Here is a 24,976-nt window from a genome sequence, read left to right on the forward strand (position 1 = left end):
AAGCAAGCAGCCACGGCTCTTTCCTGGTCTCCCTATATTTGCAGCACACACATTATTCCTGTGCTTGCCTGGAGCAAAACTAATGCAAAGAAGCAGCACGGGCATCTCCCTTGTAAAAAAATATCACTGTGTTCAACCCCTTGCCCTGCTGCTGCTTCGTCCTCCTCCTCCCAGCCACCAAGCCTGGCTGATGCCAATTACCAGCTGCTTTTCCCGGCTGTAGCAAGCATCTGCTGTGGCAGGAAGGAAGCAGATGTGCAGAGGCTTTGGCAGCTCAGTGCACACTGGGCACAGCGAGCATCTGCTTCTGCCAGGAGCAGGCTGGTGAGTGCTGCAGGGCTGGGCTCTGCAGGTGCCTGACCACCACCAGGGCCACACACAGCTGGCTAAGGTGGCAACTAAACACACCCTATGGCACTGGGAAAGGTCCTTTCACTGACCTCCTTGGAGGCCACAGCTTTGAGGTCATCTCCCATCCTTGGTTCATAAGCCCAGCTCCAAGCTGGGACCAGCACATAGCTTGTTTCACCCTACTCTCAGCCGAGTTTGCAGACATTTCTGCACCTCAGGGGCAGCATCTGTCCTTCAAGGTTTATTTTGGAATGTTTATGAGGGAAGAGTATCTGCCCCACGCCTTCAAGATGGCAGATGCATGTGTCTGCATGGACCATGCAGCCCAGGAGTCAGTGCCATCATTTCACAGGAGGGAGTGGGAAACAATTGCCACAAAATTTCTAAGGCAAAGCAAATGAAATTGCTTTATATATTAAAAAAAAAAATAATTAAATTTTCATGAGAAACTTGAAACTGAAATTGGAAATTAAAAACTACTGTTTGTACAACTACCTTCTATTGATTAAATTATAGAAAACAGCCCTGAGTGAGGGCTGTGGACAAACCAATCACACACTCAGCAGACCATCCATCTCCATTCCCCAAACATAATTATAGCAATATGGGAGACATGAAAATACAATGCAATCCTGCACAATAGTAATAAAGAGCTGGAAATATTCGTGGGTTTGAAGGCAAGCTGTTGAACAAAGGCAATGCAACCACCTTCTCGAGAAGCTAAAAAAATGCTCAATGAGTGAAATATTTTTAAAAACCCCACGGAAAACAGGAATATTATTTTTCTTCCTTTGGAAAGAAAAAATCCACCATTATAATATGTATGAAAAAACACTGCAGAGTTTGCAACTGCCCATTTTTCGTACTTCATGTGGTATCAAGGCTGTCTTATAATTAAAAGCTGCTGTAACACAGACCACAAAAATCAATCCTGCACTATGGCAGTAGAAAAATTATTGATAGAAAACAGTCTTATCAAGTCAATTTAGGCCCTATTATTTTCATTACTGGATTTAAGTAAAAGAAGCCATTCCTTAAAGAAGGCCGGAACACTATTCCACAGATTTTTATATATCTATATCTATACATGCACACATATGTAGAATTTAAAAGCAAATGGTCAGAATTTACTAACTTAAATTCTTTTCTTTGATGAGGATTTATTTTTTTCCTATGACTAATAAAGAAGAAAAACCTTATTAATGAGGCCTCAGTGGTAGTTACACTGCTGCCACTGCACTGTGAGAGATGTACACTTTTTTTTTTCCCAAGGAGGGTTTAACTGCTTTGTAGATCCATAACAATATTTCACAGAGAAAGCTTTATTCAACTGGAGCTCTTAAACCTCCTTTGTGAAATGTTGTGGTATTTTGTGAGATGCGTGGCCTTTGCTATGCACGTGATGCTGGTAGGTTTCTAGGCACACAAGTTCAAGAGCTTTATTTTCCAGATATTTTTTTTCAATCAATTAAGCTCATTGGTAAGACTGCGTGCACTTCAGAAAGGCAGGAAAAGAAAAATAACCGCTAACTCTTTCTTCAGCAGAAGCAGCTGGATTTGCTGCTGCTGTCTGTGCAGAGCAGCTCGGATGCTGGCTTTGGCTGCCTGCAGGTTCACAGCCCTGGAATGTTTCTGGTGGGCTTTTCCTCCTTCATTGGGAACATTCTTGTGTTGCGGGGGATTCCTATCAGAACTATCATCACCGTCACAACGCAAATCATTCCCCAGCCTTTGAATACAGACAGCTGCCAAGCTACAGAAAACATAGCTGTGCCTCTACAGAATTCTTCACAGAGGGTTTTTTTTCCCCTTACTCTTGCATTTTAACATGCTTATAACACCCAGTCCCTATGGGGGAGCGAACAAAAGGCCTTTTAAAGGCAATCTTTCAGAATGCTCCAATTGTGCCCTTAATTGCATCTAAGTACATGTGGGCTCAGCTCTATGCGGACATAGTTTTAGCTGTAGGTTGATTTGAAGCAAGCCACACATTTTATACCAAAGAAATGCATAAAAGCAAACACAAGAGAAGAAAGCTTTAATTTAGTCACATTACTAGTGTAAGTAATAATGCATAGCAAGCAATAATCAGATGCAAGAAGTTTAGAGCAGATGTTCCCTTTACTTTGATTCTTGAGGCAGTGGAGTAGCAATTTCTTCCTTTGTAAGAGACATAGATGATTCAGTATTAGTAAAAAAACTGTTAGGCATGAAGTTCTTCCAGTTAATAGCTGAAGAATAATTCACACTGTGAAATGTGGGGCTGAATGAGATCTTGCAGGTATTTCCCCTCTCTGTACTAAGAGAATTTTGAAAGAGACCGGGGGTTTATCTTCGGGCTCACAGTAGTGGTTTAAAGTACTATTTCTGCTAGAGTCTATTCTTCCCCCACCCCTTATCCCTGGAAATATTTAAATGCTTTCCAAAGAGGTAGGGAACTGCAGACCACCCACCTCAGAGTTTCTGGCTCAGCATGTGCTGGGGAAGAGGCTTGCTCCAGCCTGGGAAAACACCACCAACAGCCCATGCAGGAAAAGGGAAAAGAGGCTCAGCAGGTTGTGCCACTGGCTAGGAGGAGCAAAGCTCAGCTCCATCATGCCTGGTGATACCCTAGCTTTGATGGTGACAACATCCCATCCAGCAAAGCAAGATGTTGTCATGAGTACACTGGGGCAGAGATGGCAGTGCCTGGAGGAGAAGATGGCTGTTGAATGTGTGCTGCCCTCCCAGCAGCATCAGCAGCTCCTTGGAAGTCACATAGGAAGTGAGGGGAGAAGCCTCAGGCTGCCTCATGTTGCAGCAGTGTGGCACCTGTCTGCTCCTCAGGAGCAGAGCCTAGGGAGGCTCTGCCAAAGAAAATCCAGAAAACTCTCAGTCTTTCTCAGAAAGAGCCCAGGTTGTAGCTGGGGAGCAAATGGTGGCCCAGAGAGGCAGGGGTGATGATGTGCAGCTGCAGAGGCCCCAAAAGTTCAACAAATGCTGCCTCTAAGTGCTCACAATGAGAGCAAATGGTGGGAAGCCAAGAGCTTCCCACCATTTGCTCTCATTCCTGTCACCCACCTGCAGCAGAGCTAATGTTTCCCACCACAGAGCTGCTCCCTGGGCAGTAGCTGAAGCAAAATATCACTGCAATAAGGCCTCCTCCATTCCCTTCCTCCATAATGCTGCAATGTATTGGGAGAAAGAGATGCAAGTTCCCCAAATCTCACATTTTCCAAATTATAAACTGTCAAGGAAAAGCCTTTGCCGGAATAGCTGCTCACTCCTGGTCTCTTCTCATCAGTTTTCCCCCTACCCACACAGATCCCTCAGCATCTCTTCCAGCTCAGCACAGCACCACAGGGACCCAGGAGAAGCGGGAAGCAAAAACACATGAAAATGAAGTAATGAGACTAATGCACAAGATGGAGATGGCCAGATGCTGGGATATCATTCCCTGCTTCTAGGGTGAGAGGTAAGCCAAGCTGCTTTTTGGTAATTGCTCCTTAGGGAAGGGCTTAGGAATTACACCCAGAAAACAGAAATTGAAATTTGATACAAAACTGGATGGACCACACATTCAAAGCCAGGCACCCTGATTAATGCAATAATGTGCAACATGAGGTAGATGCTTTATGTCAGACATTAATGTTTCCTGCCTATACCCAGTGGGCTTCATCATCCAACATTGCTATACATGTTGTTGACAGGCTGTATTTGTGATGTGGAGACCTCCTTGAGATTTCTTTTAATCTTTTGTGTTTTGAGGAGTTTGTGCACAGGGTTTCTTTGATCTCTATGTCCATATCAGAGAGCAATGTGATTTCATGCAAGATCAGAACAACCCTGTGGCAGTCACAGGGCTGCAGTGGCTGCAACACTTCTTGCAGAGGGGTATGCTACCAAAAGCATCCATCCACTTACCTGCAGTCACATGAAGTTTGGCAGGCTAAATTAATTTCTACCAAGTTGTGCATCACATGGCTACAGAAGCAGCACATAATGCAAGCAACATGTTCCCACTGCTGCAGAGCAAGTTACATCAGCAGGCTGGTGTACAGCTGATCCCATTCTGCCCTCCAACAACTTTAACCTCTGATTTTTGTTTTTTTTCCAAAAGCATTGGGCTGATGCAGGAATGCTGAGACCATTTAATAAACTAAGGGTATGTCATACAAGATCCAACACTATGGTGCTCTGTTTAGGTGCTCCCTTTCTTCCTATTACCTCTATGCATTAATCCACCTTGACCAAGGCAGAGCAAGGAGGCTCGGATTTAACTTCTTTCAGTATTTGGAAAGCACTAGGATTAGTTCCCTTTTCATCCCCTCGCACCTCACACCCCCAGCAGCCAGGGTCATCAGACCATAGCAAATGCAGAAGGCTCTTGTGCATGGGTACCAGCAGCAGCAGAGAGAGCATGGTCCCAAAAATGTCCCTGGTGACAGCCTTGCCAACATGCTGTGCCCTCAGCTTTCTCTTCCCTGAAGGTGCCCATTCTTCTGTAGCTTAAGGCTTTTGCTCTATGTGAGGGGCTCTGTTGGACAAAAAAAAAAAAAACAAAAAACAAACAAACAAAAAAAAAAAAAAAAAAAAAAAAAAAAAAACCAAAAAAAACCTCTCTCCCTTGAGGAAGGGGACTCAGGGCACATTCCTGGTTGGAAAGTGCCATAGCAGGGTGGCCAGGATTAGGTGCTTCTGCTGCTAATGGGAAAGCCCAGAGAGGGAAGCAGTGTCACCCACTCCTGAGCACAGTGACCCTGTCCTGCTGCACACAGCAAGAGCACAGGGGGTTGTGAGCTGGGGTTTGCAAGAGCTGCTCAAGTCCCTCCTGAGTGACATTAGTAAAAAAATAAAGTATTTGTTGATTTGTGGCATCACAAATGGGGCATGAAGCACAAAGCTGACTCCCGACTCTGCAAGAAACATACTTTTTCCTCCCTGAGGCTGCAGTTTGCTGTCTCTGCTCAAATAGGCTTCCACCCACCTCACCAGAAGCCACCATGCACTGTCCAAGGAGGGGAGAGCTCCCAGCAAGGAGCCCCACAGCCATACCCAGGCTGGATTTACTAGGCAAGAACAAGAACAGCTAAGATATGCCCCACCACACACACTCCCCTTCCCTCCCCTCACATGCCGGAAGGATTATGGGGCCAGTGCAGGGAACTTCTTGTCCTGCCAGGGCATAAACCTTCCTTTCCCGGTCTCCAGGAGGCACAAAGCAGCTCTGAGAGGTTGCAAGCAGACAGGCTTTATATGGAGTTCCCACAAACATCACTGCTTTTATTTAAGGCAGAAAACACAGGATGTTACAGATGAGTGGAAAAATGTGATGTGCCCCACTGCCTGCAGAGCCCCTCAGACTGGAGAATGCTCTTCTGGAAGTCAGAGGGTCTCCAGACAGGATTAGGAAAGCACATAGTGTCTGCTCTAACATCTTATTTTTGCCCTGCTTGGCTGCAGCTACACCTCCCTGCACCCCACATGCAAACACCCTCCCAGCTAGGGTCCCATACCTTCCCTCCCACTTACAACTTCCCACAGCCCTTTTGTATTTGACTCCTGGGAGGCTCTTTTCAAACTTTTTTGGCAGCTCCATCTCTTTGAAACACTGGAAAGCTACCAGTGAGAAGCCTGGCTCCGGCTCCCTGCCACCAGTGCTGGCAGCGTCTTGCTCCGTCCTCTGCCAGGCTCTGCCCCTCTGCAGCAGCCCAGGGGCAGCCCCAGCCACCCCTGCCCCTGCTCACCTTCACATGGACAACTCAAAGTGTTCAGTGGATCAATATCTTGTACCATGACTGCTCTGCAGCATTTGCCAGCATTTACAAAGTGCCAGAGTTCCCTCAACTCTGACACCTGTTACAGAGCTCCCTTACACAGCTTTGAGAAGGAATCATCAAAAATATTTTATTGTATGCTTGTTTTCATTATCATGCATGACAAAGGTAGCCATTTTTCCCCCTAATGTTACCACATGCTTTTTTCTTCTTCAAGCTAAAGAGTTGCCAGCCAACCTAAGACAATTATTAAGATAAACGGGAGATATTTCAAACAGGTAGTTTCAGAAAACCAGCACTTACAACTTAACTTCCCACACATTCATTCACTGGTGCTCCTTACCTTACCAGCATGGGAGAGTTAGAAAGCAGCAGAAGACCCCAGAGTAAGGCACAAAGCACACCACTTCCCTTAAGCCAAATTAGGTTTAATGCCTTGGCACTTAATTTATACCCTTTGAAACACCTGGCCCAGAGTACCTTTTAATTGATTACAATTAAAAATTGTTGATTGGCTTGCCCCAAACATCAGTGACCACAATTGCATGATCTGGTCAAATGAGAGGCAGTTACAATTTCTTAACCATATTTTTTTTTTCAGCATAATAAGACAGCTAAGCAGTGTATTGAATGACATACTATTACTTGTATGCTTAAGTACCTGAGTCCTTGATCTTGTGCTTTATAAAGTGCTCTGAGCTGTGCAGTAATTGCCTATAAATATGCTGCTGATCATGCTTAAAGGGACATTGTCAAGGTTGGAAAGCCTACAGTTCGACTTAGTAAAATTACATCTTAAAATAGTTTTATTCTTAGTGTTTTTAAATTACCAACCTGTGGGGTTTATCATGCTTCTTTTTATCAGTCCAGATCCTAGAAATAATAAGGTTATGGGAGAATGTGTACTTTTAAATCAACGGACCAGACATAGGAATAGTATTGATGGAGGCTAATGTTCTCATCTTGAACATGCAAATAAAAGCACTTTTCTATAAAACTTATTTTTCCTGATGTGAATATGCATGACCTCAATTGCCCTTATGGTTTGCCAAAAGGCCACCCCTTGTTGAACCTATGTCTTGTGAAAGAAATCTTCAAGAAAGACTACAAGGCTGAGGGCATCAGGCCCAGGCAAGTCTGCAGCTTCACAAAGTACCCATTTTCCACGGTGTCTCTTTGACAGTCAGCAGTCTTGTCCTTGAGCTGAAGGGGAGGGGATGCAAAAAGAGGAGGCTGGGGAAAAGAATTACAAAGGCTGGTGAGGAGCCAGAAACTTCTCATCCCCGGCAGAGGTGTTGGGAATGCAGAGGGGTGATGGGATGGGGAAAACCCAGGGCGAGAGCCCTTTCCTGCACAGTCCCTTCTGCAAGTGGCTCTGTGGCTGGAGCCCAGCATCAGGGGAACTGAAGCCAGCTATTGAGGAGCTTTTTGATCTCAGGCAAAGAGCAGTACTGGACTTTCTGTTAAGGAAAGAATACAAATAGCTTAGAAGTGAAAGGTGGCCTGGGAATTCTCCTTCTATGAAGGGCTTGGTTTATTTCCGAGCTGAATAACTCAGCTCCCTCTGAGCTGCAGTTTTCCAGCACAGTCTGTACTCATGGGAAACCTGCAATGCCACAGTTACCAAATCCATAGATGTCAGTCAATGAAAAAGTATGGCTCATTGGTGCCAGGGACAATGCAAGGCAAATGGAGAGAAGCTGTAAGCGAAGGCTGTGTGGATCCTGCCAGGGTGACTGTGTAGAAAGGCGTTTTTGGAAGAGGAGATGTGGCCTGTGCCCCCCTGCATTATCCAGCTAGCCTCTGTGCTGCAAGGTTTGAAGACAAAGCTCTGGAGTTTCCAGAGGCATGGGCCTACAGCCAGGCTTCACCTCTCTTTCTGCCCAGAAGGTGAAAGATTTGTCGATACCCTAGACATGAGGCTGAGTCTTGGATGTACTTACCCATCACAGGTGTATGTTGGACTCAGGATAGACCTTGTCTCAACTCTAGGGACTTGAGGGTAGCCCTGGAAAAATTGTGTAAAACAAAGCTCAGGAAAAACAAACAAACAAAAAAACCCATAAAAACCAAACAGAAAAGAAATGCCTCTGGGGCCTGGGAAAAAGGCATACCTTCAGCAGCCGTGCCTAAACCAGGGGCTGGTGAGTGCTTGTGGCTGGTGGCATCACTTGAAGGTGCAGCTTCTCAAAGAGGTGGGAAGAGTAAAAATCTTCTTAATTTTTTTTTTCATTTACAGGAAAGAGAAGAAAGTAAAAGAAAATCCTCAGGCTGAAGATGCCACAGAAGTTCTAATGTCAATCTAATGACAGATATGGCTCAAAGTTCCAGCAGGTGAAAAGGTGCTCCCCATAATTCCAGCAAGCATCCAAGAGAGCAGGGCAGAGTAGGGGCTGTGTCTCTCACCTGGGCAGACCTTGTAAGGTGTGAATATGGATATGGATAAAAAGTCTCATGTGTCTAACACCAAAGAGTGCATTTCAGGCTCTTAACAGTTACACTGAAACGCTTGAAAGTGCAACTTGCATACATTTGAAGACCTCCAGAAAACAGAATAAAAACTAGATGAGCCCAAGTCTTTCAAAGTATTTTAAAAAATCTCATGCTTTTAGGCAAAGATAATATCTCTGGTTTGTTTTGAGCTGACTCAATAATTTTAAATGGTTGTCTTTGAGAATTTTAAGACTGGTTTTATTTTTTTATTTTTTTTTTTTTGGTAGGTTTATTCCATAGAAATGCTTAAAAAGCAATAAAGTCAATCTCAATAGCTTTGCTTAAATTCATGACTATATCAGTTCTGTGTTATGGGTACACAGGGAGAAACTAACTGAGTAGGAATTTGTAAGGGATTCCTATAACAATAGTTATATTGCTTGCACACATACACACCATAATAATAACAACAGAAAAGCAATAGCAACCTTGAAGTTACAAGAATACCAAGTGCCCTTTAAAAATGTACGTGTATATTCTCTGTTTATCCAGATTAACAGTGTCGCTAGGGGTTGATACTTTATGTATGCTGTATCTTCTGTCTGATTTATTCAAGTTTTTTTTTTGGGCTTCTTTTCTTCAAAACTGTACTTGTGCCTTATGTTCACCAAGAAGCAATCCAAGTTCCATGAGTAAACACCTGGAAGCTGAGAACAGGAGTGTGTAAGAAACCTGGATTAATTTAACAACAGTGCCTTATAATGGAAAATATAAATTTTCCTGCTGCAATTGGTATATACATTCAACAGTTTTATTGTATGTCAGTGCACATTATTCGGCACAGCTGCCAGAGAGGCATTGCTGAACTGGTGTTTCTCTTCCATGACAAACACCTATTAAGCAGTCAGCATAAACTCTTCTTGTTACAGCCTCTGACATCACCCTCAGGGCAAGCGGACACAGAACAGCGATTGCTGAATCGCGTATGAAAATTATAGTTTTATTGTCTACACAAGTGAAGGTTTAACTCAGATTCCTGTTCGAGTCAGCTCTGTTATAAAGGAGTGATTCTTTCAGGGAACAAACAAGCACAGTACACCATTGTAATCAAAGGAACAGACACTATTTATGTATTGGAAAACCTTGTTCACAATAGTGCTAACACTCCAATGCCCCAGAAGCCACTATTTTAGCAGCTGTAGAGAAGATAAAGCATGATTAACAAGATGCCATACAGAGTCAGATACAGTTTTTTTGGAGCACAGATGGAATCATCCCATTTAATATAATTCTGTTTACATGCACGACCAATAAGTGGGGATCATGTATTTAATGTTTATATAAGCATTTTCTCCACCGTAGCGTTCAAAGAGTTCCAGTGTCTCTTGGATGAGAACTCCAACATTTTCACGCTTCTGCTGGCTGTATTCTATCCCATCACCTAAATTAACTGGTTAATAAAAGAAAAAAAAAAAAAAAAGAAAAAGAAAAAGGAAATAGTCATATTGAATTTTTTCTTACACTTCAAAATAACGACATAGAAAATTGTAATTGCTGGTCAATTGCAATGAAAATAAATGAAAATGAAAATAATCAAAATAAATACATTCTTATATAATATGAATATGGATTCTCTCTTTCACAGTCTATCTCTAAAAACATTACTTCTTTAACACTGCTTATTTGAGACAAAATTCTACTGCCAGATGCATAAGCACTTTTCTAAAAAAATAACTTCATCTAGACTTGTTATGGTTTGAAATCTCAAATAGGCATTAGTTTGGGATTGCTCCACATTAGTCATCATAGTCACACACTTATGTTTTTCCTGATAGAGGGAAGATGGCTAAAAGAGATTTTTGGAGTATAACATGGAGTATAACATCATTCAATTTCAGCTTCCTGAAAATGTGTAAAATTAAGTCAGTGCAAAGGACAAATTATTCCAGTCCCCAGATACAGCAACATTTAGTGCTGCTTTCTCTAACATGGACTAGCAAGGGTGACACACGCTCATACACACAGACCATAATTCTTTAAAAATCAGTGTGAATAACTGTGACAACAAAATAAGAACAATAAGAAATAACTTCACCTACAAAGTTGCTGAGAGATTTAAAGGAGGAAAATATTTTAAATTTGGTTTTAAAACAATAGTTTGAAAAGTATCTGAAAAAGTATCTGAATGCATATTCCAAGACACGTATAAAATAATTTGGAAGGAGCAAAATGTACTCAGACCAGGTTTGGTGTAGTGGGGAGCTGTCACACTGCTGTAGGATAAGTCCACATGCAAGCAGCCAGGGGCCTCACTCTGGGCAGTGGTGACAATGTGCCCATGTTAACATCTCAAACAATCAGTGGCACTCTCACTCAGCCAGAGAAAGACCCATTTGTCAAGACAGTGCAGCTTCTCCGTCAGAGCTGGCCTTTCACATTTGAAACAGGGCAAACACAAAGGCAAGGGTAGATTTTGCCCTCACTGTTGCTTCTAGATCCCCAGGCTGATGCCATGTAGATGTACAACTGCACTAATCCTCTTATCCTCTCCTAGATCTAAGCCCAAAGATCTGGATTTAAAGCTTGTGGCTTTGTTACCAGCAAAAACTGAAGAATCATGATCATGCAGAAACAGCTGGTGAACCTGGGCAAAAATCATCCTTTTGATGAATTTTTCTGTAAAATATCTGACTACTTACACACATTTATGTCACTTCACTTTTTATGAAATTGTTTTACAAATAGTGACGTGACATACGAGTACTGTGCTTCTTGAGTGGGAAGGAGGTAATTTATTTTTTATGATGATTACTTTTAAGCACACAAATATTTTCCAATACATTAACTGTTAATCTCACTGACATGAAAAGCCAGGGTTGTGACATCAAAATTTATTACAATGAATTTACTGTAATGTTATGAATAACAGATTATGAGAGTGCATAGAAAACACCAAGAACTATTAGAAAAAGGATTGACTTATAGAAAAATAGTGCAAAAAGAAAAGCACATCACAACTGGGTGCATTTTAGAATAAACATGGCTTGCTCTTGCAGAAGGCAACTGAGATAACTGTGCCTCATCACCTGTCTTGCATGTGCAGTGCAAGCCTTCCCCAGAACACCTGGAGGTATTTCTGATTTCACCAGTTTGAGCAAAGGAAACCCTGAACCTTGACCTAAGTCTTGGCAAATACATAAAGGAATTACTGACTTTCCAACCATATGTCTATTATCTGTAATTTTAAGCCTACACACATGCTCTGCTAATGAGCTTACACAGCCTTCATCATTCTTTCAAAGAAGTAGTAAAAAAAAATCAGCTGTCTGGAAGTAATGGTGATACATTTCTAAGGAAGTCAGGGGGAGGCCAATGAGAAGCCATGATAATGCTGGTAGCAGAGGTATTTTCCAGAATTGCATGTTACAATCTTTATTATAGAACATAGTCTGTACAAAAAATTATGTCTTAGATGCTTGATTAAAAGCTACCTAAGAGTATGAGGCAATGATAAAGGAAAGAGTCTGCAAGGGAAGACTGAATGTGTGATGTGCAGACCGTCATTACAATTTTTTTCCTACAGACCATCTGTGTTTTATGAAGGTTTGCATCCTCAAGACAGCCATAATTCACACCAGTGTCATGACATAAGCTACAACCAACAGTACTAGAAAGGTTATGTCAGCATCAATGTCACCTGGTAAGTACTAAAATGGCCGTCCTATCTATTTATGGGAATTAGCAAAGCTTTCATACAAAAATTATTATTATTAGCCCAAGAGGACAACATCCATTAAATGGGTGAGTCAGAATGATCTGCCCAATGCACCTAAGGGTAAATATCTACTCATAATAATAATGATGATTATTTGGAAAACATAGCCATTGAAGTAAAGGGGTGTCAGTATGCCCTTCTCTGGTTTGACTGTTTCCAAGTTAGTTTGCCTGAGAAGCCAGCTTTGTCAGCCATAAAAATGTTGCATATGTAAAGTGTGAACATGGATCTGATTCAAACTCTTTATGAAGTTGTCCTTTGTGAGGAAGAATAAATCAAGATGAAAATGCTAGGAAGCACATTTGTCATATTTTTGACTCAAAGTGAAATGTCTGGCAAATTCAGCATGCACCAAGAACTCATTTCAGAACAAATGTTATTTCTATGTTTAGAAGAAATGCATTGAATGATTACTGAGAGATCTAGAGGATTACAATCAGGATCCCTGATGGCAGCCCTTCTTGGATCAAAAGGTTAGTTCCCAATCTCCCAAACCCATGCAGCAAAGGTTTTCTGGTGCTCAAAGTGAAGTGAAAGTCTTTGCACCTGTCAAGACCTGTGTTAGCTGATGAAATCAGCTGGCACACCAAGGCCAGGAGCGGCACTCCCTGCCCTGCCAATGCCAGCTGCTGTAGCCAAGGAAACCCTGCTCAGGCCCTCAGGGACTGAACTCAGCATTTGGCAGGGAACAGAGGAGGATTTGAATTTTGCTATAAAAGGTGGTTTGTATTTGAGTCTAGACATGCTTCTATTCATTATTTCGGATATTAAAGAAATTCTGGTGTTATTTGTATTCCATGCCATTTCATTTCAAAATTTCAGCAGGGTAATGCCACAAATATAAAATATTATTGCTTTAAAGAAGGATGAGCAAGTTTCTCTCTATGCACTGATATGGCACTTTTGGCATCCTGGAGTGGACAAGAAAGGGAAACCAACCCTTAGAGCTCACTCAGATCTATTCTGAACTCTAGACATTTGTTAGCACCTGAAAGTGTCCAAGACATTCTTTTATTTTATTAGATTTCACTTCAAGGCAGGCCGAATCTCATAAAGAGGAGTTTTTAATCTCCTAAATATGTTGCTTGTAAGTGTTTCACAGATACCAGATCTTGCTCCTGGTGGTGATTGTTCCAAAGGTTCTACTTTACACAAACTAAAGGCAGGGTTTTTGATACACCTCTTGTTGCAGGGATGTCATAGATCTTGGGATATTAGATTTTCCACAAATGTTAAATATCTGAGGAATACTTAGTATTGGAATAACATTTAAAAGAAATTTCTGAAGTGACTGTGAAGACAGCCCCATGTTTACAGGACATTTTAAATCAAATTGTAACTCAAATGTAATTCCTTTTTCTTTACTGATGAAAGTGTTTCTTTACTGATTTTGTGTATATAGTCACACTTGTGTATTTCAGCTTGTCTTGGAACAAATGATTCTTAGCACAAATTTTTGAAGTGCTACTAGTTAACAAAGAGCTCCGGTATAACAGTTTGGAGTGGGCTTTTTTTTTTTTTTTCTTTTTTTTTTTTTTCTTTTTTTTTTGGGGTACACAAAACAATAGAACTACTTGGAAAGATAGGCATCATTCCTTCCTTTTGAGTCTTGCAAAACAAAGATGCTGAAAGGTAAAATTACTTCCAAGTCATGGAAGGTATCAGCCACAAACCATGATTCTCAACTTTTATTGTTGACAATGAAAGTACTAATTCATGGTAAAATATAACTATGGTAAAAATCCATTTTAAGTGGCTCAGTTCACCCTAGTCAAACCAACACCTGTTTTTAGCAATTAGAATGACTACAGGAATGCAACATGCTAACCTGAATGTTACTTCAAAATAAAAAATCCCAGCTGTAATGTGATTGAGCCTGTCACATAAAAAAATGCAGTTAAGCAGTACAAACTAGCATTAAAACTTTCTGAGGAAAATTTCAGGGCTTTCTTTCCTTCTAGGAGTCATCACCAATACCAAGAAATAAATGGAAGCTGATTTCAGCTACAGACTGACATGCATCCATGTCAGGGGTCACATCATGTAAGTTCACTGCTCAGGCACAGTTCAGAGCTTAATTAAGCTTTCACAGTCTTCTTGTTAGGATAAATTTAATTGTCATAGAATGTGTTGGCTTCCTGACTGGAGTGGAAAATGAAAGCCCTGATGAGTCAGTGTGGGGAGAGAGGAAGGCTCCTTTGCACCACTCCTATCACTGTGACTCAGAACTCTGCTTTGAAATTGTCAGCTCCAGGAAGGATGAGGTAGTTCAGTCTCCCTATTCATTTAATTGAAAGTGTGTGAAAAGTCACAGGGTAAGAGTCTAAACCCCTCCTGTCTGCTAAGAAACAGTGGGACATTTCCAATTCATTTCACTCAGGGCAAGGAAGAGACACCAGGAGGTTCTGAGTTATGGTTGTTAGGAACCCAGACAGAGAACCCCATGTTCCCGTTGTGAAGGCTCAGAGCAATGTGAACATAAGTTTTAAATGTTCTTTAGGAGAAGTCTAGATTATGTACACACAAAGTGCAAACTGGCCTCAAGTAGGCTGGTCCCAAAGCTAGAGTGCTGGAAAGAAGAGCACGTAGAGTACTTTCTGTTGGAAGGAACCTCTGGAGTCATCTGGTCCAAGTGCTCTGCTCTAAGTCAGCCTCATTTCCAAGGTTAGACCAGGTTGCTCAGGGTGGAATATCTACAGTTGCTTAGCACAGAGTAATCCCAGAATGGGAAAGGGTGCAGAAATCCCCTTGGGTTGGCAGAGATTTTCACCAGACATTTCAAATGTGATGGAGGAGAGTGCTATTCCTTAAGTATGAACATGTGTTTCATGAAGGAGGACTTGCTGGAGTTACAAATGTCATAGGGAGTATTATTATCTGTTTTGATGCAAAATAAATCTAAACTTTTGGTCTAGTACAGATTACTACATATATAACACTGCCTTTGGAAGCTTAATCTTATTTCAGGGAAAGAGGCACAAATTTTGCTGAAAAATTAATAAAATTTCATTAACACTCTGATTTGAAAGAAAGAAACATAATTTTAAACACTGAAATTAACACATATATTTCAAAGCACTTTAAAACATTAAAGCTGAATGTATTAATATAACCTAAGAAGGCCAAATCTTTGAATAAGCACAGACCTATTTTTTGACACTAACAACATTTGAGTTCCTTGTCTCTTGCTTTCTTTGGCTCTTCTATTTTTCATCACTAGTGTTGAGTGTTTATCACTTTACAATGTTACAGTACTACAGAGATTGTAGAAGAATATTTCAATCCAAGAAGGCATGTATGCTTGGAATTTAAAAAGAATACTAATATAGAGACATTTCAGCTCATCATGTCTTAGAAAAGATTTTCTTAATTCTCATTCAAGGCATTTTGCTTTAGCATAAAATATAGATTCTTCCTATAGTTATCTTCCATATGCAGCCACCTTTTAGTTATTTCACAAATAAGCATTTATAGTAAAATGAAAGCACTGTTACTATAAATGCTATTCAGAAACTCAACAAGTCAGCAAGTAGAGGAAGTGCTGTGATTGGACAGGAAACATGGAAATGATGTTTTACTAATGATGTAAGCTTATTAGAGATAGCTGCAACTACTTGCAAATTGCTGGAGTAAAAAAAAAAAAAAACCAAAAAACAAGAATCAACAACCCAACAAAAATCTAAACCAAACAAACCAAAAAACCCAACTGAAAATGAGCCAACACAGCAGCTGTTATTGCAGTTTTTCCATTTCCAGGAAATGTTATCAGTATCACAAGTAATCCTTTCTAAGCCCAGGTTTTGGGATTTTTTTTTTTTTGCTCTTTGTTTTTTTTTAATAGAAGTACATGAATGAAAAAGGAATCACAGATTTTGTAACAAAATTTATTAGCAAACATATCAATGCAGTAAAAAATGAGCGAATATTTTTTCCTTTATAAGTATTTAAACTTCTCCAATTAATTCAGACTTTGAAGTTTGCCTATGTTAGTGCTACAGATCAATATCAAACAAAGTAGAGTTAAATAATCTTAGATAAATAGTATGCTCAACAGGGGAATGGAATTTGGAGGCTGATATCTCATTGGCCTTGGGACAACATTTACTATTGCAAAACAATATATTAGTCACAAATCATGCTTAACATGCAACAAGAGTTGCACCAGTTATGTGAATCTGATGTTCTGCCAGTTGTTTTAGATGCCTATAAAATAGTACAAAGTAAATAATACTTTTTTTTGGTTGGAAATCATGTCTGTGTGTGCAAAATTTGCATAGCTTTGCTGGACTGATGTGAAATATGTTTGTTCATCCCATTAATTTTTCATCCAAATATAGCATAATTAATGCAAAAGGCATTAAAACCATGAAAAAACAAATCTTTGCATGTATGTGGAATAAACATAATTTATTTTTTAATGTAATTCAAAGTGACAAACCTGAAAGTCCTCAAGTGCTTCAAAGATCACTGAGTTCAATATGAAACACAATCCTAAACCAGCTAATTTGTGACATTGAGTTACACACATACTTAAATCCAAGATGCTTAGCAATCCATCCTCTTTCCACTAATTGGAAGTTTTTTATTAATGCAAACAAAATGCTTTTAAGGGGGAACCCTATGTTTTTCTTCACAAGCAAAAAGCTCAGTAATCCATTACTTTGTGTTAATAACTGCTGCTATGTTTGTACACCTGCCACGTACTAATGGAATCGGTTGTGTCTAATTTTGCCATTCAAAATCATTACCATTTAAGGAGTCTATTCAGTCTATTTGCCCATCAAAAATTGCACAGAGAAGTAAATGATTTCAGTGACTGCTTTCCTAGCTTTGTGACAGAAGGGTGAGCCCTTTTTTGTCAGGGAAGGTTTCACCTCATCATGAGGAAGAACTTCTTTCCATTGAGGCTCGCAGAGTGCTGGAACAGGCTGACAAAGGACACCATGGAGTCTCCCTGTCTGGAGACATTCCAAACCCACCTGGACACATTCCTGGGTCACCTGCTCTGGGTGACCCTGCCTTGGCAGGAGGGGTTGGACTATGTCATCCCCTTTCCAACCCTAAATATTCTGTGATTCTGTGGAATGTGACCATATAAAAATAGGGCAATGCATTAAAAATTTCTCATCAAAATAATGGGAGCAAGCAGTTAGATATGCCTATAGGTTGCTGATTATGCCTAAAGCTGCCAGTTTTCTAGTTTCACTCTTCCCTAATTAAGCTAAATAAGCAAGAGCCTGAAGTCAACAGAGGGTGTTTTAGCAGTGATTTGAGAAAGGACAAGGAGATGAAAGCTATGAATGACTGTGTGGATTTGCCAAGATTTCTTTCATTGCTGTAGGACAAGGATAGAATTTAAGCAGTTTAAAGGATAACAAGCACTGAAACTGGAATGTGTTATTTTATTCTCAAGCCAGACATAAAGGAACATCCTGCTCCACAGGTATCAGTACTATAAGGATCAGGATATCTCCTTCTGGTGTGTCTGTATATTTCTTATATATATATGTATATATATATATGTGTGTGTGTGTGTATATATATATATATATATGTAAATGAATTGGGTACTCTGATTACTTTTCCTTTGTTTTTCCAGTTGAATTAATTCATATTATAGATAAAAAATAGCCTTCCCATGATGTGAATTTGTTTTCTTTTTATGAAGGACATAAAAATAAATACTTATCAAAAGCTAGTTAACAGCTATACATTTTACATTAAGAAAAGCATAAATTTCAAGTCATAACGGCTTTTCAAACAAACAGAAAAAAGCCAATTTTTATACAACTAAAATGTATTATAATGTGTAGTCTTACAGGAATGCAAAACAGATAAAAAGAGAAAGAAAGAGAAAGGAAATTGTGTCCCCTAGGTGTGGTATTTCTGCAGATTCATGGCTTTTGAATTGAGTAAGTTGAAGCCTTTTGAAAAAACTGTAGAAACTGCACATACACCACATTCAGACCGATTTTTTTTTTTTTTTTGAGCTTTAGGAATCTGAACTAAGTGTGAAAAAAGATAAGTGAATAACAAGTATTTCATTAGTGACTCTTAGTTGAAAAACACTCAATCCTCTTGTCTAAATTACACAAGTACCAGGTGAGAGAGGATATTTACATGTCAGTAACCTGACTTAGACCATTTATTAAGATTTTGTAGACTTGCACACTCTTGCAATAGACAGCAAAACCTTTTGTTTTGCCACTTATACAATGTTTATAAGATTACTTTCTTTACTATCTCATATTAAATCGTTTACTGTGCCACTAAAGATATCACAGACTCTAGGCCGTGTTTATTAAAATGTACTCCTAATGTTTTCACAAAGGGATCACAGTGTTATTAAAACACAAGCATTTTAGTGAGGCCTAAATACATTTGTTTGTAAAAATGAAGTAATTGCATACAGTAAGTGCGTATAAGAACAATAGGATGGGAAATGATTAGCAGTCTTTTAAGGTAAAATTAGTATTGACATATGTTAAAATATTTTAAAAGAAAAATATTTTTAATATAGCCCATATATTTATTTTATTACACTTTATTACTTTCCTTCATAGTTTTAAGAAAATGGAGATATTCCAGTAAAAACTATTAACTAAAGTTTGTTTTTTCCATTCCAGATAGCATTTTTTTCTGATAAAAATAAAAAACAAAGGTCCTGGCAATAGGAGTAAGAGTGAAGAATATATTTTTCTGATTTCCAGTGTTCATGACGCAATTTTATTATTGTCATGTATGAATATATAAATATATATTTATACATTCAAATATATAAATATAATACATATATATTATATCTTATATTAATTTATATTTATATTTATTAACATATATTTGTGTCTTTTAATATATAATAAATATATATAGGGAAAACTGCTGCTCTCTCTTGAATTGCTTAGACCTGAAGAATTGCAATCATCCAGAAACATATAAAGCCTTAAGGTTGTTGAAAAAAAGACCTTTAAACATCTGTTCTGGAACTACACATGGGAGTAAAAGTGGCTTTTCTGTGTACAAGGAGGATACATGACATGCTGAGCACTGTGATTTGGAACCTGGTTAACACTGATCATACAGGTGTCATAACAGTGACAACCTCCAACTGCTAACAATGCAGCACTTCTGGTTCATTTTGTAATACTTCTCTTAATATCCTTCCACTTCATTACAAAAGCAGTGAACCTAAACAGTCATGCTTAAAAAAAGAAAAATACCTTTGCTTCTCAGGTGAATTTGTAGTTGCTTGTCCTAAACTGCTGCACATATCATGTATCTATAGGGAGTGAAGTAGTTACAGTAATCTCATCTCCTCTGCAGTGGTCATTTGAGTATTTGCTATCCTGATTTCCTGCCACTTTAAAGCACGAGAGTTTTTTGTCATTTATCATTCTCCAGCCAATCCTGGAAAATATGACCATTTTTGTCTCTCTAACATTGCTAAAGCATGCTATGTCTTGTAGCCACAATCTTAATTCCCTATTCATCATTCATTCATGTTAGAGTCCTTCCAGCCCTGGTGCCTGACAAGCCTACAGCTGCTCAGCCTCCAAAGGAAAACAGCTCATACACACACACACACATGCACATCAGGTCAGCGAGGAGAGACAAGAGAAGAGGCAAGTGATATGGCTGAATGCTCTTGGTCAGCTCAGGCTGGCCTAGAGCTTTAAAACAGCCAAGAAAACAGCTCTATAGCACAGCAGAGCACAACGTGTTTGAATATTTGAAGTTTGATTTTTCATGTATTATAATGAAGTGCAAAAGTAAAAAGCTGTCAAGAAAATTCTTCCATGGCAACTTAAATATGCTTTCTCACACTTGGGTGATCTGAGAGTACATGCACACATTGTAATCAGCTTTACATTAATAACAATGAAATGTCCATTCCTATGAAGGAAATTCATTAAGTAGGTTTTTAGATAAATTTGGGACACCTTGCAAAGATAACCTGGAAGTCAGTGTGACTAATATCTAAGTGGGAAATATTTCAAGAGTGATATTCTCTTGAAGTTTTCCTGAAATGCTTATTGCTCAGTGGATAGGGACAGCCTTCAGAGGAAAAGAAGTAACATCTCATAAAATTCCTTTATAGTTTTTCTCCAGCAGACCACAGATGGCTGTTTCATCTTCTATGTTGTTTAATGCTAATGGCTGCAGTGAGTTTACAGGTCTCTGACCCAACTCTGCAGCTGCACTGCTGCTGACTTGGTACCCATGGAAGCAGTACCTCAAGATTAAGAGAAAATTCTGCATCAGAAAAATATCACTGAGCATTTTTGGACAACAGCAGCTAGAGCAGAATGGTGATTTTGAAGGAAACAGTGATGTTATTTTAAGGAAAAAGAATAACATACATTAGTCTCAATAAAATCATATGAGGAAAATTCATGAGTCACCAAGAAATGTCATCACTGGATGGTGGTATCTGGAAAGGTCCTCCTGAATTACTTGTCCTAACATGGCCAAAGTTTATTGGGTGCTTGACTGATAAGTAAAATCGACATTTCTTGTCCCAGGGAGAAGAATGTGGACATGGGAGAAGTATAAGACAAACAAATGCTTAAAGTGGAGGAAGGGAAGCCAAGGACATTCCTTTGGCTAGTTAATTTTCTGAAGTATGCTTCATAAAGGTTCTAACCATAAGAATACATGCATTATGGTTTAGCATAATAATTCCACAGTGTAACTAGAACTATCCCACTGGATGCCAATTAACATGTTATATCTGAGCCTGTTGACTTTCTGCTGTAATTCTGTAGCAAAACGTGGTGAAAGGGTAGATAGGCTTATCTGCACATCTGTTACTAGAACCAAGTATCTTTGCTTTACAGTTATAAGTACGAATCTTACTTACCTACTTACTTACTTCCAAGTCTGCTTGGGAAATTATTAGAATGGAATGTCAACTGTATTAACACAAGCACAGGGCTCTTACAGGAAGGTGTGTATCAGCTAAAGAATTGACTTCATAAGATAGAGGAGTTGAACTGAAGCTGTTACCAGTCTGTGAGAAGAGAGGTACCAACAGCCTCCCAGCGCTTGAGACCTCTTCTCTTCTACTGTCCTCTTTTCATTTAATTGTATAGATTAAAAAAAAAAAAAAAACCCAACAAAAAAAAAAAACCAAAAAAAAAACAAACAAAAAAACCCAAAAAAAACCCAGAAGTGTAACCCAGAAATGTATTGCTGGTTTTGTAATATCCTCATTTTACATAGGCATAAGCTTTCCTCTCTACCTAATATCAAAAAATGCAGAAAAGTCAGTAAGTTCAGGCATGCTTGTTATCAGATCTAGTGCCTCAGCCATCTGCCTCAACAGTTCCTGAAACTGCTGATAGTTGTCTGGCAGAGATTATAACCACTGTCACTGAGTCCTGAGAAGATATTGAAGAAGTCAGGCTAATATTTATTATTATATCTTTGCCCTTGTAATCTATCTCTATCTAGCAGCTCAGAATGGCTTAAACTGGGGTTATGGTTCTAGTTCTGTAGGGGAAATGGCACAAGAAGATACAAACTTGATTTTATAGGAGAGGAACAATAATAGCACTCACAATTTTCAGCTAACAGACTGACTTAACTTCACACATTCACAGAAGACAACTGTGAAAACAGGCAGAATTAGACACAGGGCAGAAGACAACGCTGTGGTATAAATCTTTTACAGCCAGAACAGAAATTTAGACCACGTCAGGAATTGCAACACTTAATACCTGTGGGCTCTGCAGGAGACTTGGTAGGGCTGCATTAAATTTACCTCTCAGCATATAGTAGCAGTTGGATTCCCAAGAGCAATGTTCAAGTGAGTGAAGGGCTGATCAGTGAGTCTCACAGAGGTAACCAGTGGGGAACAAGGAGCAGAAGACTTTTTCTCTGAGACTTAAATATTTGCATTTGGCCTGGAGCTACAGCCCAGGAGCTTTCCTGGGTAGATAGCTATTGCCATTCCTTCTGGGTGAGACCAAATGATTCCTTTAAAAGCAAGTTTTGTCAGGAAACTCTAGTGATGCCTGTTTCCCATGGATGTGTGCTGATTTCGCACTACACCTCTTTACAACCACAACTTGTTTCCCACGAGTTCTACCAGCTAATAGAGGATATGAGCTAAGGCAAGTTTTGACACCTTGTATCTCTTGCATACCCTACTGACAGTTCTCTCACCAGGACATGAATTTGAATCCCTTCCTCCTACCCAGACGCTCATTTTTCCAGAAGCTCTGCCCCTTTTTCAGTTTGACTGAATTTGGACAATGAGTTTAAAAGTTATGTGAGTTGAGGGGGCGGGTGGGAAAGATTTACAGAAAAGAATAACCTTATGGCCCATTAAGCCTGGTGTTTTTAAGGCAGGCAAAAAAAAAAAAAAAAAAAAAAAAAAATAGCAAGGGCAGAAATGACTGCCTTAGTTTTTATAGTTTGAAAACTTAGTGATGAAGCACCCTTCCAGGAAGCACGAAACAAGCCCAGACTATGTGGTTTCAAATCTGCATCATTCATGATCAGGGAGATTTCACCTAATTATCAAATTATTTACTCACAGAGAAAAGCTCTTGTGACCTCTGCCTTATGATGTGGCAAGGAAGCAGCTGTGGAGACAGACCTATTGTTAGACTACGAACTTGTGCCAATATTTCAGAGAAACACAAAGTTTAGCACCTGAATCCAATTTTCAGCAGCTACCTGAGTGGGTTGATCCTGAGCCTTTAGCAGTTCCCAAATGAAGGCTGCAGTGAATCAGAACATCTGTACATGAGGCTAGATATTTAAATGTCTAAATACATATTTACATGAATACACTCTACAGTGCCAATTTTTAAGTGTTTTGACTTGAACTAACTTCCTAACAGATGGTTATTCTGAATCTATTTTCATTTATTTATGGCTGTTTATGTTTTTACATTTATAATAAATGATCCAAAGCTTATTCCTTGTCTATTTATTTATATTTTAATACCAGTTAAAGATATTGTTGTAGTGCACAATTTATAGAAATTATATAAAGATGGTCTTTCTCTGTTGTACTTACATGAGATCCCTCTGAATATTCAAGGAAAAACTATGACCGTAAGACAAAGTGAACAAGCATAAATGAGATGTTAGAATCATCTATACTATTGTAAGCTAAGTGAGATATTGCCATAAAATAAACATCCCCAAAATATATGAAATCAAAAAAGAGGACAAAATACAGGAAGATAAAGAAAATATTTAAGTACATATAGGAAAATCTTCGGAAAGCAGAATTCAAAAAAATTCATGCAAATTTTCCCAATAAGATAAAGCTTGTGCTATATAAAATGCTGGGTTGGTATCATAAGCAGATATAGGCCTGACTCAGGAAACTGTCATAAAAATGTGTAAGTGATTGCAAAATCAGGACTAAAGAGTGTTTATTCATATCAAAGCATTTCCTAACTAATGAAACAAGCATATACAAAGTGTTAAGAAATGAAGGGTATAATACTGCTGCCAGCAATAGCCATGCCTCACCATGTAAATCAATGAGTTTCAGAAAAGTAAATGAGAGAGGGAGTTAGCTTTTCTCTGCCCACTACAGTGATTATTAGCTTATTTTCAATAGGAAAAGTACTAGCTATGTTGTTATTTTGTAGTTTTTTTCACATTATCAATAGCACCAGAAAACAACAGCTATCCATTACACCTCTAAAAGCAAAAGGCACATGTGACCATGAAACACTGTGAGACTTTAGTAAAAAATGTCATGAGAAAGAAAATTCCTCAACTTTGAAGTTGTATTTGTTTATATGTAAGTTTTAATATCCAGGGAAAGCAAAGCTTCCTGTAATCATTTTCTTACATTACTATGACATTCATTTTTAATGCATGGTTTTAACTACAATTGTCTAAAGAAGGTTCAGAAGATATTAGAGTTGTCAATTTTGATTATACAACTTTACACACACTGTAACACCACTGCATTTGTATCAAGAAATCAGGTCTGGAAGGAAAGACAAGGAAATTTTCCCACTGAATGATAAAGTTGCTTTATTTCCATAAGCCAAATAAATTTTTCAGGAAACATAAACTCAAAAAATTATTGATGTAGAACAGTTTTTATCACATCAGCTGCAGAACTCCACTGGGGAAAACAGAAAGAAGAAGCCCTTAGGCCACATTTTGTGTGACCTAATTCTTTCAAGGGTATGTTTCTGCAAATTTTTAGGAAGTGACAATACAAATGAACAACAGTTCCCAATGTGATGTTTTCATGGAATTTCTGCATAACCTCCAAACAGCAGACTTTGCACCAATACTACAGTACATAGTTTTGTTGTAGAGCTTAATTACTTTCGGATGTAAATGAGCAGAAAAACAATTATCACACACCCAGCAGAAGAAATGGTTATGCTTCTATAAATTTCTGGTATTCTACTGCTGTGATTGTCAATTTAAAGTTTCAGTCTCTGTGCTGCTGCCAGTTAATGATTAGTCTACTACATTTTGGTGAAATTGCACTCCAGTCAAGGGAAATGAAGTAAAAAGACGAGGGAAAAAAGAAACTAATATTGTTGAAGTCTAATTAGAGTAGCAGGGCCAGTGCTGGACTTAGCTGTGATGAGGTTGACTTTCTATTAAACTCAATACACTGAATTCTCTGAGAGCAAGATCAAATGCCATGATTTCATTTTCATGGGTG

The 24,976-nt window shown here is 39.1% G+C and overlaps 1 protein-coding gene across 6 annotated transcripts in view; it reads right to left on the reverse strand.

Moving 5' to 3' along the window:
- The window catches only part of PACRG (parkin coregulated), a 246,540-nt gene that overhangs the window by 21,957 nt on the left and 199,607 nt on the right, over nucleotides 1-24,976 (reverse strand). For 2 of the 6 annotated variants that reach the window (XM_053972981.1, XM_053972976.1), the window contains 2 exons: nucleotides 22,857-22,904; nucleotides 9,785-9,990 (listed from right to left, as the gene is read on the reverse strand). The exons of 2 other annotated variants lie outside the window; for them this stretch is intronic. In XM_053972981.1, coding sequence (XP_053828956.1) covers nucleotides 9,836-9,990; nucleotides 22,857-22,904 — 203 coding nt within the window. In that variant the 3' untranslated portion in view covers nucleotides 9,785-9,835. Of the gene's footprint in view, nucleotides 1-9,784; nucleotides 9,991-22,856; nucleotides 22,905-24,976 lie in introns of those variants that run through there. 2 more of the 6 variants (XM_053972983.1, XM_053972980.1) reach the window with 1 other exon arrangement.

Source organism: Vidua macroura, chromosome 3 (assembly GCF_024509145.1).
Source record: "Vidua macroura isolate BioBank_ID:100142 chromosome 3, ASM2450914v1, whole genome shotgun sequence".
Lineage (NCBI taxonomy): Eukaryota > Metazoa > Chordata > Aves > Passeriformes > Viduidae > Vidua > Vidua macroura.